The following is a 14,612-nucleotide window of genomic DNA, read 5'->3' on the forward strand; positions in this document are numbered from 1 at the left end:
TGTTCATCCAGAAATTTCCAAGTATTCAAAACCATAAAAATGCAGTGGGCAGTGAACTCAGTCTTGTCTCCCATGTAAACTGCACCAGGGGAGGTATAGGTTGGACATTAGGAAGAACTTCTTCACAGAAAGGATGATTAGACGTTGGAATGGACTGTCCAGGGAGGTGGTGGAGTCACCACCCCTGGAGGCACTTAGTGTCATGGTCTAGTTGACAAGGTGGTCATAGGTTGGACTCAATGATCTCAGAGGTCTTTTCTAACCTAATTGATTCTGTGATTGTGCACTTTTTCTGTACATAAATGGGAGGACTGCTTTTACTGCAATGCACCATGTGTGCCGAGCCTGTGGCTACACTAAGAAGATGTGGTTCACCTTCTACAAGACTACAAGTCATCTTGCCCCTCCTGTGCCCTGACAGTATGTCACAGCTCCAGGCTTCCATCAGCCCAGAGATGCTGTCAGTGTCCATTGTCACTGCCCTTATTCCCTCAGTGCAAAGCTGACTGCTACAACCAAAGCAAACTCTCATGGAGTATACACAGCATTCCCAAGTGTCCCCTTTGGAGTTAACATTGGTTTCAGCTACAGAGAGTATGTATAAAAATTTGATATTTATTCTCAGAGACTTCTCTATTTTTTTAATAGTTCTTGGGTGAGTTTAGGATTTGTTTATGTCTTCCAATGCCTTTCTAAGGCTGACATTATGCAGATTTTCTCAGGTTACTCCTTTGGGGATACACTAGACATATTTTTCTGAGCCATATAATGAGCAATTAGTTCAGATGCTTCTATTATGGCTGGAGGGAAATGTGAAATGAACTACTGCTTTTACAAAATTCCTAGCCTCTAAAATTAGTACTTTAGAAAGGAAAGATTCTGACATGCATTGCACTTAGAACACCTCTGATGCTGACATTATTATTGAATCTCTAGATAGCACTGTGAAGTTTGAATTTAAGGCAAACCTTCTGTGCTGTTTATCTCTATCCTGAAGCTGTGCAGCTTCTTGCTTCTGCGACTCCAGCTCAGCACTGAGTAGCTCCATTGTGTCCTTCAAAAGTAAATTCTCTTTCTTGAGTTCAGAAATTTCACTCTGACATTTTTCCAGTTCATCATGAAGAGATCTGATCTGGCTTTGGCTACTTCCTTCCTAAGAAAAAGACCACATTTATTTATTCACAGACTCTTATTTTTTAATGTTAAGATCTTGCTAGAATTGTGTGCATTGAATTTTTGTGTTCTGATTTATCAATTATATGTGCCATGATGTGTGCAAGACAAAACCTGTGATCAAAACTTCTTGAATATACTTAGTCTCCATAGAATTTATTTTATTGTAACATTCATTTACTTCTGTTGTAGATTCTGATCTTTAAATGGAAAAAAAAGCCTGCCCATAGGGAGGAAATTATAAACAATGCTATCATTTAAAGTGAGAAATAAGGGAAGGAAACACATTCAATTTCTGTAAGAGACTGCACACTTTTATTATCCCTAAAGAGACAAATGTGATACTATTGCTTTTGCTAAACACAACATGGCAATGAAGTAGGAACTGGTCTCTTGCCTGTTGCTTCTTCAGTGTCCTCACACTCCTCAGCTCCATTTGCAGTTCTTCTATTTGTTTCTTGAGGTTAGTGCATGATGTTTGTTGCTCAGAGAGTTCCATCCTTAGAGATCCTAGTAACAATCAGACAGACAATCATTTGGGCAGTCAGAGGAGAGCTGGATGGGGAAGGTAGACATAGGCAATGTAGATGAAAACATTGATCTACTACATTTTGCTTTGTTCCTCAACTCCTTCCCCATTAGGCATAATGGCCTTCTATTACTAGAGAGGTAACTCAGTTGAGCAACAGTAAGATGATGTGGAGCTACAGTAACAATGATTCCATGTCAGAATCAGAGAGGCAATTCTGTGGCAGTTGTATTGCAGACTACACCACTGTAATTGCTTCTTCTCATCTTGAACTTTATTGGAGCACCCCTGAGCTTCCCTGTCAAGTCCACGGGTGTTTTATAGAGGATCACAAGACAGACTGAGGAGAGCTCTGGTCGTGTTAAAGAAGTAAAACACTTATGTAAGCTCACCTGTCATGTACTGCAACTTTTGTGTATATTGGGTACAAGTTTTGGGATGGATCAAGTACAAGGAGAAAAGTTTTTCTCTCTCTCTATGGTCTCCCTACAATTATTCTTGAAGAAGAACAGAATTGGTCTATTGAACACACAAACTTTAGAGAGCAAGAAATCTTTCTAGCAAATTTGAATTTCTAAAAAAAAAAAAAAAAACAAGCAAGAAGAGAATCCAGTTTGTACTTAATATACTTTCAAATTATTCTTAAATTAAAAAACCTTTTATAGATGAGCTTTAATAACATGAGATTAAACCTGGAGATATTACACACCTTCCTAATGCAGTGTTGTGTTTAGTTCTGAACAATTTAGGGCACTTTTGAAACCGACTAAACAATACATAGGGAACAACTGATCTCCATTGCTAGACTCAACAGAGCAGACTTGAACAACATAGAATAATTCTTGTTCTCATAGGAAAAAAAAAAAAAGAGGAAATTCATACACACTAACTACATTTTTCCAATTTAATATACCTGAAAATGCATACTTGAATGCTGTACATCAGACCACGCTCTCAGCAACATTCTGCTGCTGACAGTTGAGGGCCAAGTTAACAAAGAATATTGACTGTATTGCTGAAATTTCAGGGTATGAAAAAGGAGATTCACAAAGACCTGAGTTTTCCCAGAAGATGGGAAAGAAAATGAATAGGATGAAAGTCAGTGCTTCTCAGCATATATTTAATCAAGCAGTAGGAGCTGTGCATGACATGAGACACTATACCTAGCAACAGGGTTTGCTGCTTCTGTATCTGCTCAAGTTCATCTTGTAATTCTTTCTTTGCTTTCTCTTCCAAGGTTTGTATTTCCAGCCTATGAGACTGATGTTGGATCTTGAAAGTCTCATTAAATTCCTTTTTCAAACGTTCTTCTGCCTCCTGTAAGCAAAAGTCCCCCCCCCCAAAACAAAGCAGTTGGAGTCTATTTATCAGCTTGTTGTTTTACTTGTAATGCCAGGATGAATCTGGCCTTCCACTGTACAACTTTTATTTTTATCACCACTTTACAAGACAGTTTATCAATGAAAGCATAAAAATGAGCCAAAGTTAAAATTTAAGACTTAATACATACAAGATAAATTATCAAGATATCACCTCTTAGATTTGGTGTACATGATGAAATAATAACACTGACATCTTTGCACTATTTGACATTAGAAAGATGTTTTATTATCTAACATACAAAGCCCCCAGATTTGACCTGTTTTTCATTACTTATCACAGTGTATCAGATAAAGTCTTCTATCTTCCCTTGTATCATTCTTGGCTAAAACTTCCACTGTCATTAGAAGTACTGCTGTCATGCTGTAAATGATGGAGGGAGCAGTTGCCCTGCAGCGGCTCTGAAAGCAAAATCCTGTCCTCAGTTTCATTCTTACCAACTTACTGCCTTCAGCTTGGTTTTGTTTAAACTCGAATTTTATTCTGAATATATAAATAAGATATTAAATTCTTCTTAGGGTGGTTTTATTACCAATGTTTTATAAGGTTCTCTAAGCTGTGTGAATCAACAGGGACATCTGAACTCCATGTCACAATCACATTTACATTTTAAAATTGATTTTTTCTCAAACAGCAAAAGTCTTTAGAACATTAGTATATTGTATTAACATTTTGTCACTGAAATAAATCCACTCAAACCTTTATCCACTTACTGAATTGATTGAAGGTATGTAAGGCAATACACATCATTATACATGTCTATTATGCTTTTGAAGTATTTATGTGTAAATTAATAATGGATGAAAAATAATAAAACTGAGTCCTATTATTAATATACTTAGGAATTCCTTTGTAGTTCTGAAGCAGCAGCACAGATAAAGGTGCTTGTATTCATTACAGCCTAACTGTAGAGTATTTTATTTTATGAAGCATTAATTCTCACTGTGGTCCAAGTTAAAAAGTTAAAATTATTTTAAAAACCCCATACAAATAACCCAGTCTGATGATGATGAGGTTCCAAAATCACAGAATAATTCATTACGTGCAACAATAGCAACCCATCACTAAGCTGGAGATAACTGAGTTTTAATAATCAGCTGTCATTAAAATGGTTTATGCCATAAATATATATATATTTACATTAGTATGTAGTAAACTGACCTTTAGTTCCTGATTTTTGCTTTTCTCCAACATTTTTAAGACTTTTTGATGTGATGCCTCCAACTGCAGTTTAACATTTTGGTTTTCTTTAATGGTGTTTTGAAGATCCTGCAAAAGCTTCTCTTTTTCTTTGTTGGACTGCAGATTATGTTTCTTCAGCGACTCCTTGAAATTATTTGCTTGTTGGTCTAATATTTGCTTCAGCTGAGCTACCTTCCAGAAAAGTAAGTCAGCAGAGTTGGATTAATGGCTGCATTCACAACAGAGAGGAATTACGTAAAACTGAACATATTTTGTGAACACGAAAACTGAACTTGAACAATGAAAACTTTACGAACATGAAAAAATAGAAAGATGCGGATTTTGTGCAAGGAACTGTTTTTTTCAGTGAAAAATAACAACCTTTTTGTATATACTGTCTGTTGCTTATCAGGTATTTTTTAAAAATTATTTCTTTTCAAATCACCTCCACTTCATACATGCAATCCATGGTTCAACTTGCACAATTATTATGTCACAAACTTGGAGGCAGGCCTAAGAGTGTGCTTCTTGCTGTCCTGGAGATGTAACACTGCAGAATCCATTTACATAAAGCAGTAGATTAGAACCAATGGAAACAAGAATTCTGCACATCAAGCTTCAGATTTATCTTTTCTACTATCTTAATTACTAAACACAGTAGATGTGTATAACGGCTGACGGAAAAGTAACAAAAAATACCCATCTGTAAGAATAAATTAGTGGGGCTTGTTTTGGTGGGGAAGGAGGGAGGAGTCTGTTGTCTTTTCTAGTAGGTAGGTTTTCTCAACTTTCAGCAAAAATTTGTATTTGAAATTCTGAAAAATTGCCTTCTGCATAGGAACATGCATACTTAATAAGGCCAATTAGTGGTTTTGCTGCTGTATCTGAGTTCCAAGTCAGAATACCCTTATGTCTCTTGCCTTTTCTTTTGGGGAATATGTGAAAGAGGATGGTCTGTTTTTCATTTCTATATACTTGTACTTTTCAGTCTTAATCAAAATATGAAAGGAAGTAATTCGCATCCTTATGATTTCATGTGACTTAAAGAGATTGAAATGATGTTACTCACATCTGCAATTTGGATGCAATATGGATTATAGCCTATGCCTGTGTCCTACTCTTACCTGTACACTAATACATGTTCTTTTACTCTTCCGTGTTGCCTTTATTTTTTTCCATGCATAATGTAGACAGACTATTAGCTGAGGAATCACTGTAGCTTTAGCTAGATAAATATTTGTTTGTGTCCCCTTTTGATGCAGCACCACAAAAGCTACATGAAGATTTACTAAATGGGCTAAGGTGTCTCTCTCATTCCACGGTTTATTCACATTGCACCTTCCAGTACATTTTGAGCTACACAGGAGAAAAGAAGGCACGATATGCAAAGACCTTGCTTCTTATTAACTACCTGGGCACAGTCAGTGCTGCACTGTCCAAATGGAGATACTGGTGAACTGTGCCAGATCTCTCCAAATCACAGTAAACCTTTCTGATGGTGTACTCCTGCTAGCTCAGGGCACTGTTCTTTCTCACATTTGTTGAGCATGTTGGCTCCTCTCCTCCAAATGATGCATTTTCTCCTTTCCTTCTCCTGAGGCCCTTCTCCATTCCCAGATGGATCACAACCCTTACTCAAGTACTCTCTAAGCCTCTAGTATTCTCATAGGTTTCTAGCACAGAACTGTGCTCTGAAGGCTCGTAATGCTGCAAACCACAAAGCTTGAATCAGTTCCCAGGGTTTCAACTCCTTCTGGAGAAAGGACATTCTGTACTTCCAAATACATTGTCCCTTGTCTTCACTTCTAGTCCTGATTTCTGCTTTTATTGTTTCTTGGCATCTGCTCCATTCTCTCTAGAATTTGTACAAGTCTTTATGTCCCAGAAATGAACCCTGATATTAAAGAAGAAAAATTAATTTAAACCCTTTTTTCCTTTTGAGATACAGCTTAGAAAGAATTATTTCTACTTGATAAATTTGTCCTATTTTAATTGTTTTTTTTTTCTACACTGCAACTATGTAGGCCCCCAAAAACATTGGAGAAACTTGTTGTGTTTGGTCTGTTGGTAGCTTATAATATTGAGTAAAAAGTCTGCATTTCCAGACTATCAGATAAAGATGATTTCTTTCTGTGTAAGCACTGTTCATTTGAAACACAAATGTTTATGAACTTCATATGCTTTGGAGATACCTCAAAACCTATTACTTGAACAAACACATATATCATGAGAACAACAGAACTTCCTTTACTAAATCTGGATTCTATACCTCTGAGCAGCTACAAAAATAAATTATTGTTTCATTTTTTATTAGAACTGCTGTTCCTATACACAAGTCAATATATTGCATTCCTTCCATTTACATAACAGTTTGTTCTTCACTGAAAATCCACAAGGCAAACTCCTTTTTTCCAATTAATTGGTGGCAGCCATAACTTATCTCACTGATCTTGAACTTCAGTTTCCCTCTGAATCCTTTCCAACAGCTTGCTCATAAAGGGCCACATTACTATGGATTTCCTTTACCAGATGAGATAGTGTGTTATGTTTGAATTTCAAAGTTCCTCAGCTTTATTACTGATGTTTCACATGTTCTGAGATCTACAGCAGCATTTGTAACTTAGACATGACAGAAATCTGCAAACAGAGAAAAACCTTGTTAAAAAACTCTTTAGCAGATCTACCAGTTTAGGTAGTTGACTGCCTCCTTCTTGGTGGCCAAACCAAGCCATCAATAAAACCTCCGGTCAAATAATCCAAAGGAGACATTTTTAAATGTACAGGTCAAATTGAAAACTTAACATTTTTCCTCAAATATTAATTTGGTGTTTTTAAAACTTAAATTATTTAAAAATTGGTAAGAAGAAAAATCGCTTTATTCATAGAACACAGGGAAAGAAGAGGTAGCAGTGATGGTTCTGTTTTGTTTCTGTAAGAAAGAAAGGAAGAACAGAGGCACAGAAAAAAGAAGACAACAAGAGTACATGCATGAGCATATGAAGGTAATTGGGACACTTACCTGATTGATGAAGGCCTAAGCTGTCCAATGACAACTTTATATACAAGTGAAGAAATGGCAACAGGTGACACTGTAGCTTACTCTATTTTATCCTATAAACTCTTTAAATAAGTGAGAAAGCTGACAGAAGAAACACAAAGAAACAAACCAAAACAAGCCCAGACCTCTCACAAATCATGGGAATGCCAGGTTGGTAGATAAGAAGAAAATAAAAATTCCTTCCTCCAGTGCTTTGCGAATAAAGTTCTTTATTTTGTTCTAAGTGCTGGAAAGCACTTCTTAAACAACTTCAAACCAACATGGTATGTTTGAATTTCACTGAAGCTATCCAACCAAATTGATTTATTTAATTTCAAAGAGCACATAGCTTCAGCTGCCTCCACTCTGAGTTTCAGTTAACTAGTCATCCAGTTGTTTCTTGGCTTCTTCTGTTTTGTCATCCAATTAAACACACAAAAAAATATTTGTCTGAACAAGCTAGCAAAGAATAATTGCCAAATACTATTCTTTATGAAAAATATTAATTGTCTTTACTGTGGCTGTGTGATGGAATCTATCTGTGGCCTGGATACATTCCAAGAACAGGCAAATGGCAGAGCCACTTGCCAAGCATACTTTTGTTTCAGAGCTGCTGCAATTTTTATTTTTTTACTTTTTTTTTAATATATGGTAAATCATAAGATTTAATGAAAAGGGGCACTTTGGCTTCTAGTTGCAGGTAAAAAATTTACTTTGTCTTCACACCTATTGAACTCAGGCCAGTGTTTTCCTATATAGAGAAAGGAAACACTGAAGTCTTTTGGTACTGCAGGTCCTTATAAAACTAATCTTTGATGTGAAACACTTAATGCTGCAGAGTCACCCCTATCAGCTGATGAAGTATGCATTAGCATTATTACACTCAAGTATGCATTTTTTCTTTGCTTCCTTAAAGTAAAGTGAGTAAAAAGAATGTGTCAGAGGAGTAGGCTGTATATTTTCTAATAGAAAAACTGGACACAGGAAAAATGTCACTGAGAATACTTCTTCAGCAAATTAAACAGTCATCTCAGCAGGAGGATGAAAAGATGCACATATAAACTTCATCTGCAGTCACAACATTATAAACCTTCCAGACTCTTCACAGACAATTATTGGCTCAAAGCACTTCTAACATGAAACAAAAGATCATACTAACTAAAAATAAGCTAAGCAGTAAATTGATAACAAAGAGAACACCATGTAGTAAGAAATCAGATGGAAAACTAGTCTTAGAAACATTGTTTTTCAGTGATTACGGGAAAAAACCCTACAGAAATGTATCAGGCACAGAAACACATTCTTTCTCATGAAGAGAACATTAGAGGCTAAGAAACAAACGTTTCCATCCCATCAGGATGGAAATTAAATCTTTCAATTAAAAGGGCTTTCAAATCCACCAGTGAAAATCCTTCTCTGGAATGATTTGCAGTGCCCAAGTATTTTATTGTGCTTCATTAATTCAAAACAGACAGCCAGATCCTCAGTTTGTTTAAATTGGTAAAGCAACATTTAAGCCAATGAAACTATACCAACTCACATCAGTCCAGAATCTATTTGGATACTTTTATTATTAACAAACCAACAGCACTCTGGGATTTTGTGTTTTATAATGTCTTCCTGCTCCAAAACAAAATTTCTTGAAAAAATTTCACTTCTGTACTACTGATTCAATTTTATCCACCAGAATTGCATAAAGTGATCTTAAAGATGCAAACAGTACAGTATAAACTCAAGGCAACAGTATCTTTTTAGGCTCTGCCAAATTCTTTTAAAATTTCAGGGTTACATTTGCATTGGATCTTTCTTACAACAGCTGAATTTGCTTCCAACTGTCTTCCATGTAAAGAAAGAAATGAACAATTCTTACTAAAAGATGACTGATGAGTTTTGAAATATTTCAAAAGTCTTCCAAGTTTTGTTATTTTCTAACCATAATTACTGTCCCTCTTCTGAGAAGGATTGCTTGATTCTTTTGAAGAAGTACTTCTCAGACTTTGATAGTCCGTGGATAAAAACACTTGGCAAGTATAAGGCTCTGAATGCCATCACAATTCCCCTGTTTGACTTCTACTTCACTATTTTAATTCACTGTGCTTGCAAGCACAGTTTCTCAGTGCATTTGTAGGGAATAGATTTTTATAAAAGGCTTAAAATTGTCTTTTGATGCATAGAAAAACCACTGCAATTGAGAAGTTGTTCATAGTCAACATAAGGCCCCCAAATGCTCCAGGGTTTCACTCCTACTATGATGCTATTACATCATAACAGTAATATGGTATAAGAAGTAAAAACAAAATAAAGAAATTTCATTTTACTGGGGTTTTTAGGCTTTTTTTCACAGTTAGGTCAATTAAGTTCACAGGCAAGAGCCTTCCTAAACAGCCTTCCATTCTTCCTAAACTTGTGGCAATTCTTGATCAGATGGAAGGGTGTGAACACACTCTACTATTTGGTGGTACTCTGCTATTTGGTGGTACCTCCAAGACCCATCAAAACTCTGGGCATTGCTGTGTTAGTATTGTTCAAAGATCTATATGACAAGGTGATGTCTGCACTTCGATTTTATGTATTTTGTAATTCCAGAATAGAAGCACACAATCACAGAATATGCTGAGCTGGAAGGGACCCACAAGGATCATTGAGTCCCACTTCTGACCCTGCACAGGACCATCCCCAAGAGTCACACCATGTGCCCGAGAGGGTTGTCCAAATGCTTCTTGAACTCTGTCAGGCTTGGGGCTGTGACCACTTCCCTAGGGAGCTGTTCCAGTGCCCAACCACCCTCTGAGGGAAGAACCTCTTTCTAATATTCCACCTAAACCTCCTCTGACACAACTTCAGGCTGTTCTCTCAGGTCCTGTCACTGGTCACCACAGAGAAAAGATCAGTGCCTGCCCCTCCTCTTCCCCTCACAAGAAGTTGTAACTGAAATGAGGTCTCCCCTCAGTCTCCCCTTCTCCAGGCTGAACAGTGCCCTCAGCTGCTCGTCATACAGCTTCCCCTCAAGGCCCTTCACCATCTTTGTGACCTTCCTTTGGAAGCTCTCTAAGAGCTTTATATCTTTCCTATATTGTGGTGCCAAGACCCTTTAACACATGTTGAAGAGATCCTGTAGTGCAAAAGCAAGGAACTGGAGGGCCTCAATGAATTAGCATTTGACCCACACAGGATCTCCCATTCTTCCTTCCAAAGGACCAAACAGATGTGAATCTGATTTCTTGATCCAGAAAAATCTCATTAATACAGAAATACTGCCACTTAGAAGTGCAACACCAGAGAGATGAAATTATCATGTTTCTGCCTACTCTGCATAGTGCTCTAGCTATGTTTGCCCAACCAAAAATGGGTCTTATGTAGCCAAGGAAGCTATTTTTAGATCTGAAACTGTATCCAGGTTAGAACTAGATTAGTAACAGCACATTGCCTAACCTTTGAGGTGGAAGTTCTGGGCTGAGGCATTGCAAAGGTTCCCAGCTGGCAATCATGCCCTCAGTGAAACATAATGTTGTGTAGTAAATGGTTCTTTCTTGGCTGTGAATATTCATGTACTTATAGCAGGAAACTATTACAAGCTGAAATTACTTCCCTTCCCTGGCAATACTGCCAAGTAATTAGTTCAGAAAGTAACTTTTGGAGTATCAAGAAAAATGTAAAATTTCTCTTCAGATGGAGCATTTCCTCCTTTTTGGGAGCACTGTTAGATTCTAAGACACAATAAAATGTTTCTTAAAGTATTTGTTTATATGTAACATGGTGTTGTGAACATAACACATACATACTATTTTATATTTTATATTATTTATGTTTATGTTTATAGTGGCAATAATTTCCTACTACTCTTTGCTAATTTACCATGATCTTGTGATACGAGAGGATGAGCAGTTAGATAACACAGGTTTCTTTCATATTTTTCTGTCCTGAACACATGACTTCAAGAAAAGTAATTTGATGACTCACTGCCTTACTTTTTTTATCTGCAAAAACCTGAAGAATAATTGCTTCATGCTATAAACCTTTCGATTTCTTTGAGACCTTTCAGTGGAATGCACCACCTGCATGAATATATACAATACTGTGAGATCATACAGTGTGCCAGGACTCCTCCCTTTCATCTCTTTTCCTCACGCCTCAAATCAGTGTAAACTTTCAGGCATTACCCAGGGATGCCAGAATATCATGGTAAATTTTCATCTTTGAATAGATTATATTTGGTCAGAAAAAAAGTATATTTCAGAGAATATGAAAATTAATAAAGACAATTGCTTTCTGAGAACCCATGTTTTGCAATACATGTGTAGAAGTCACTCCAGATAGGTCAAAAGATGTTGGATTGACCTGAAATTGTCTCAGACAAGAACCTGGAGAAAACAGTGGCATGCAGAAATGTGTAATGAAACCTAAAAACGGGATTTAGCCAGAACTTTCAGAACATTAAGAACTACACTTAAATTCTGTATGTCTAAGACTGGGAAATGGAGTCAGAATGCCACTGTTTGATAACAGAATGTACAAATCTGTTTTACGGCAGAAATGAAAGAGAAAAGGCCATGCTGCATTCAGAACTTGTACAGCTAGTATAGCACAGATGGGAGAAAAAGCAGGCGTTACATATAGTAAATGTGCACAACACATGCCTCGATTGCTGGAACATGGACACCAAACAGTAGTGATGGCATGTGGGAAACTGAAAACAGGCAGTAGAGGGAGAACAACAACCTGCGTAGCCCCCTGAAGAGCCTATCTCTCATTTCTCTGTCTTCAAAAACTAAACAAGAGGTTATTATGGCCACTCAGAGTCTACAAATATCAGCTGAGGAAGATCTAGCTCTTGAGCTTTTGTGGAGATGTCACCATGCAAACTCCTGCTGAACTTGCTGGTAGTGAAACTGGTTAGAATTAGCAATGCAAATTACAGACAGCCACTTAGAACATCAGTGGCTACCTGTAATTCAGTAGTTCCACAGCATGACCTACCTAATTCTCATGGCTCATTACTTTTTCTTGAGCTAGACTGAAGAAATTTTTTGTGTTTGGGAATATTCTCATTTTGCTTAATAAAACCTTGGAGCCTCAAAACCTGCATCAGCAGATAAAGAAAAAAAAAAGATGACAAATTCTCATGATGGAAACATTTCCATTAACCCATAATCTCCCAGAATGGACAATCATGAATAATTTCATTCTTCTCCTGAAAAAGGTACCAAATGCACTTTTATACTGGGAGTAGAAAAATACATGCAGCATGGAGCATCATCAGAACTTTTCACCAGGGCACTGATTTCAGTGCTGTTAAAGCAGTTGTTTTGTAGCTTATCCATGAGATAGAAGTATCAAAATGTTCAGAGGTAAAAACTTCACACGATCACACTGAAGAAAGGGAAATATCCTGTACATAACATTTTAAAGTAGATAGTATTTGCCAAAAAGAATTGAACAACACAAAAGGGGAACATCTGAGAGGAAGAAAACATATATTCACAGCTGTCAGAAATTTTAAAGGTGCACTGCTTTCCTGGGTAAATAATTGCCTTGTAGGTGTTCTGATTTTGTTTTGGCATAAAATTGTTTAGCCAATCTGCTTTTTGGCTTTTAAAATAATGACACTTACCCGTAAAAATATCTTGGCAGATGCACTAATCTGGAAAATTTGCATGACTTGGCCTGCAACTGACTATACATTACAGATGGTCCAGGTGGATAATCTAATAACACAGCTCAGTTATTTATTTCCAGATTAATCCATGTCTGTAGATTTGTGCTATGACTTAGGTGTAACCAGAGTGCGGAACAGTGGATAAACCATGACACCCTCAAACCTACTTTAGGGTCACAATGTTTTCCCTATTTCACTCTTGACCTTCAGAACATAGAGGGAGGCATACCTAACTACTAATATAGACTAAATTATTGCACATTCAAATCTCCTCCAGTTAGCAACCTTACCAGTAAGCAGGCAGAACAGAAACAATGATCTGTTTGACCTTTTTACCACTGAATTCTCTTGCAGACAAGCAAACAAGCAGCCCCTTCTAGATCTCTAAACATTAAGAAAAAAAAATCAGAAAGTCAACAAGAGCTGTAAGGAAGATTCTAATCTCACTTAGTACTTACTGTACAGTCAGTCACCATGCAACCCTGGTATAGCTGAAGTCCTCACCAGAAGCCTTAGTATATCTCCAAAAGGTGATATATGAAATTTATCAAAATAAATAGGTTTGTCAAAATCTTCATAGATGTTTAGAAGCAGTTATTTCTCTCTGGAGTCCCTGCATGTTTTCTTGAATGAAAGTCACAACAAATACTATTAAAATCTAATCCAGAATCTCTCAGATGGAATGAAAAATGAAGCACCCTTTTATTACTGGGTTACATTTATGCTCAGTTTACCTCAAGTGAAGAGTTCTGAAGTTTCCCAGTTAGTACTTCTTTCTCTTTCTCTAGTTGCTTTAGTTCACACTCTGATTTTCTTTGAAATTCATCTAGCTGTGTCTGGAGCTCCTAAAATTAAAAAAAAAAAAAAAAAAGAAAAGAAAGAAGCAACGAGACAAAAGCATGCAACAGCTGGAATAAAATATGCAGCATGAAAAAGAAAGAACATATTTCATCTACATCACCCTAGATAACAGAGCAGTTTACACAATAGTACATGCTACTGTTTTTGAATGTCACTTTTGTGTCATTCAACTAAAAAGTATTAACAGTTTGGTTCTTTCTAATACTAGTGTGCGACAATACACTTCACATAATCCTAATCTACTGAAAGCTTCCCCATGGAGGAAAACTGTACAGCATGAAGAGTCAGACTATTTTGCCTCAAGTGGTGTTAGTGTTCAAAAATAATTTAGTATGTAAGAGTCACCCACAAGACCTTAAAAAACATAAATATACCTTGGCCATATGAATAACAAGATGATTAACTAAGGGGCAATTTATGGGAAAGAGAATCAAAGGAAGCACTACCTGCTAGCATCCATAAAGAAAATCACAATGAGGAAGTAAAAATAAAATAAATTAAATTAAAATTAAATTAAATTGGAAAAAGAATTGAGGACAATATTCCACCTTATTGCTGGAAATAGCTGAAAAATCACTGATAACCCCAGTTGCAAGACAGTGACCAAGAGTTTGTATCAATTGTTTGCAGCAAGTGTGAGCAATTGTTTATTGCAGAAAGACAGAATGTGCAACTTCTAGAAACCTCCTGAAGTGATATGCATTACAAGTTTATTAGTGCACTTGCTCTTCCTATTTGTGCCAATTTCCTGACTCAAAAAAATATTCTATAACTTCAGGCACTACAAATGGAGG

General features: G+C 36.7%; 1 protein-coding gene across 6 annotated transcripts in view; it reads right to left on the minus strand.

The window, feature by feature from the left end:
• FAM184B (family with sequence similarity 184 member B) overlaps window positions 1-14,612 on the minus strand; it is a 41,308-nt gene that overhangs the window by 7,018 nt on the left and 19,678 nt on the right. For all 6 annotated transcript variants that reach the window (XM_051771484.1, XM_051771483.1, XM_051771486.1 and 3 more), the window contains exons 3-7: window positions 13,692-13,802; window positions 4,244-4,456; window positions 2,866-3,019; window positions 1,571-1,683; window positions 969-1,153 (exon numbers count right to left, since the gene is read on the minus strand). In XM_051771484.1, coding sequence (XP_051627444.1) covers window positions 969-1,153; window positions 1,571-1,683; window positions 2,866-3,019; window positions 4,244-4,456; window positions 13,692-13,802 — 776 coding nt within the window. The remainder of the gene's footprint in view (window positions 1-968; window positions 1,154-1,570; window positions 1,684-2,865; window positions 3,020-4,243; window positions 4,457-13,691; window positions 13,803-14,612) is intronic.

Source organism: Manacus candei, unplaced genomic scaffold (genome assembly GCF_025592945.1).
Source record: "Manacus candei isolate 608988 ecotype Guabito, Panama unplaced genomic scaffold, ASM2559294v1 h1tg000135l, whole genome shotgun sequence".
NCBI lineage: Eukaryota > Metazoa > Chordata > Aves > Passeriformes > Pipridae > Manacus > Manacus candei.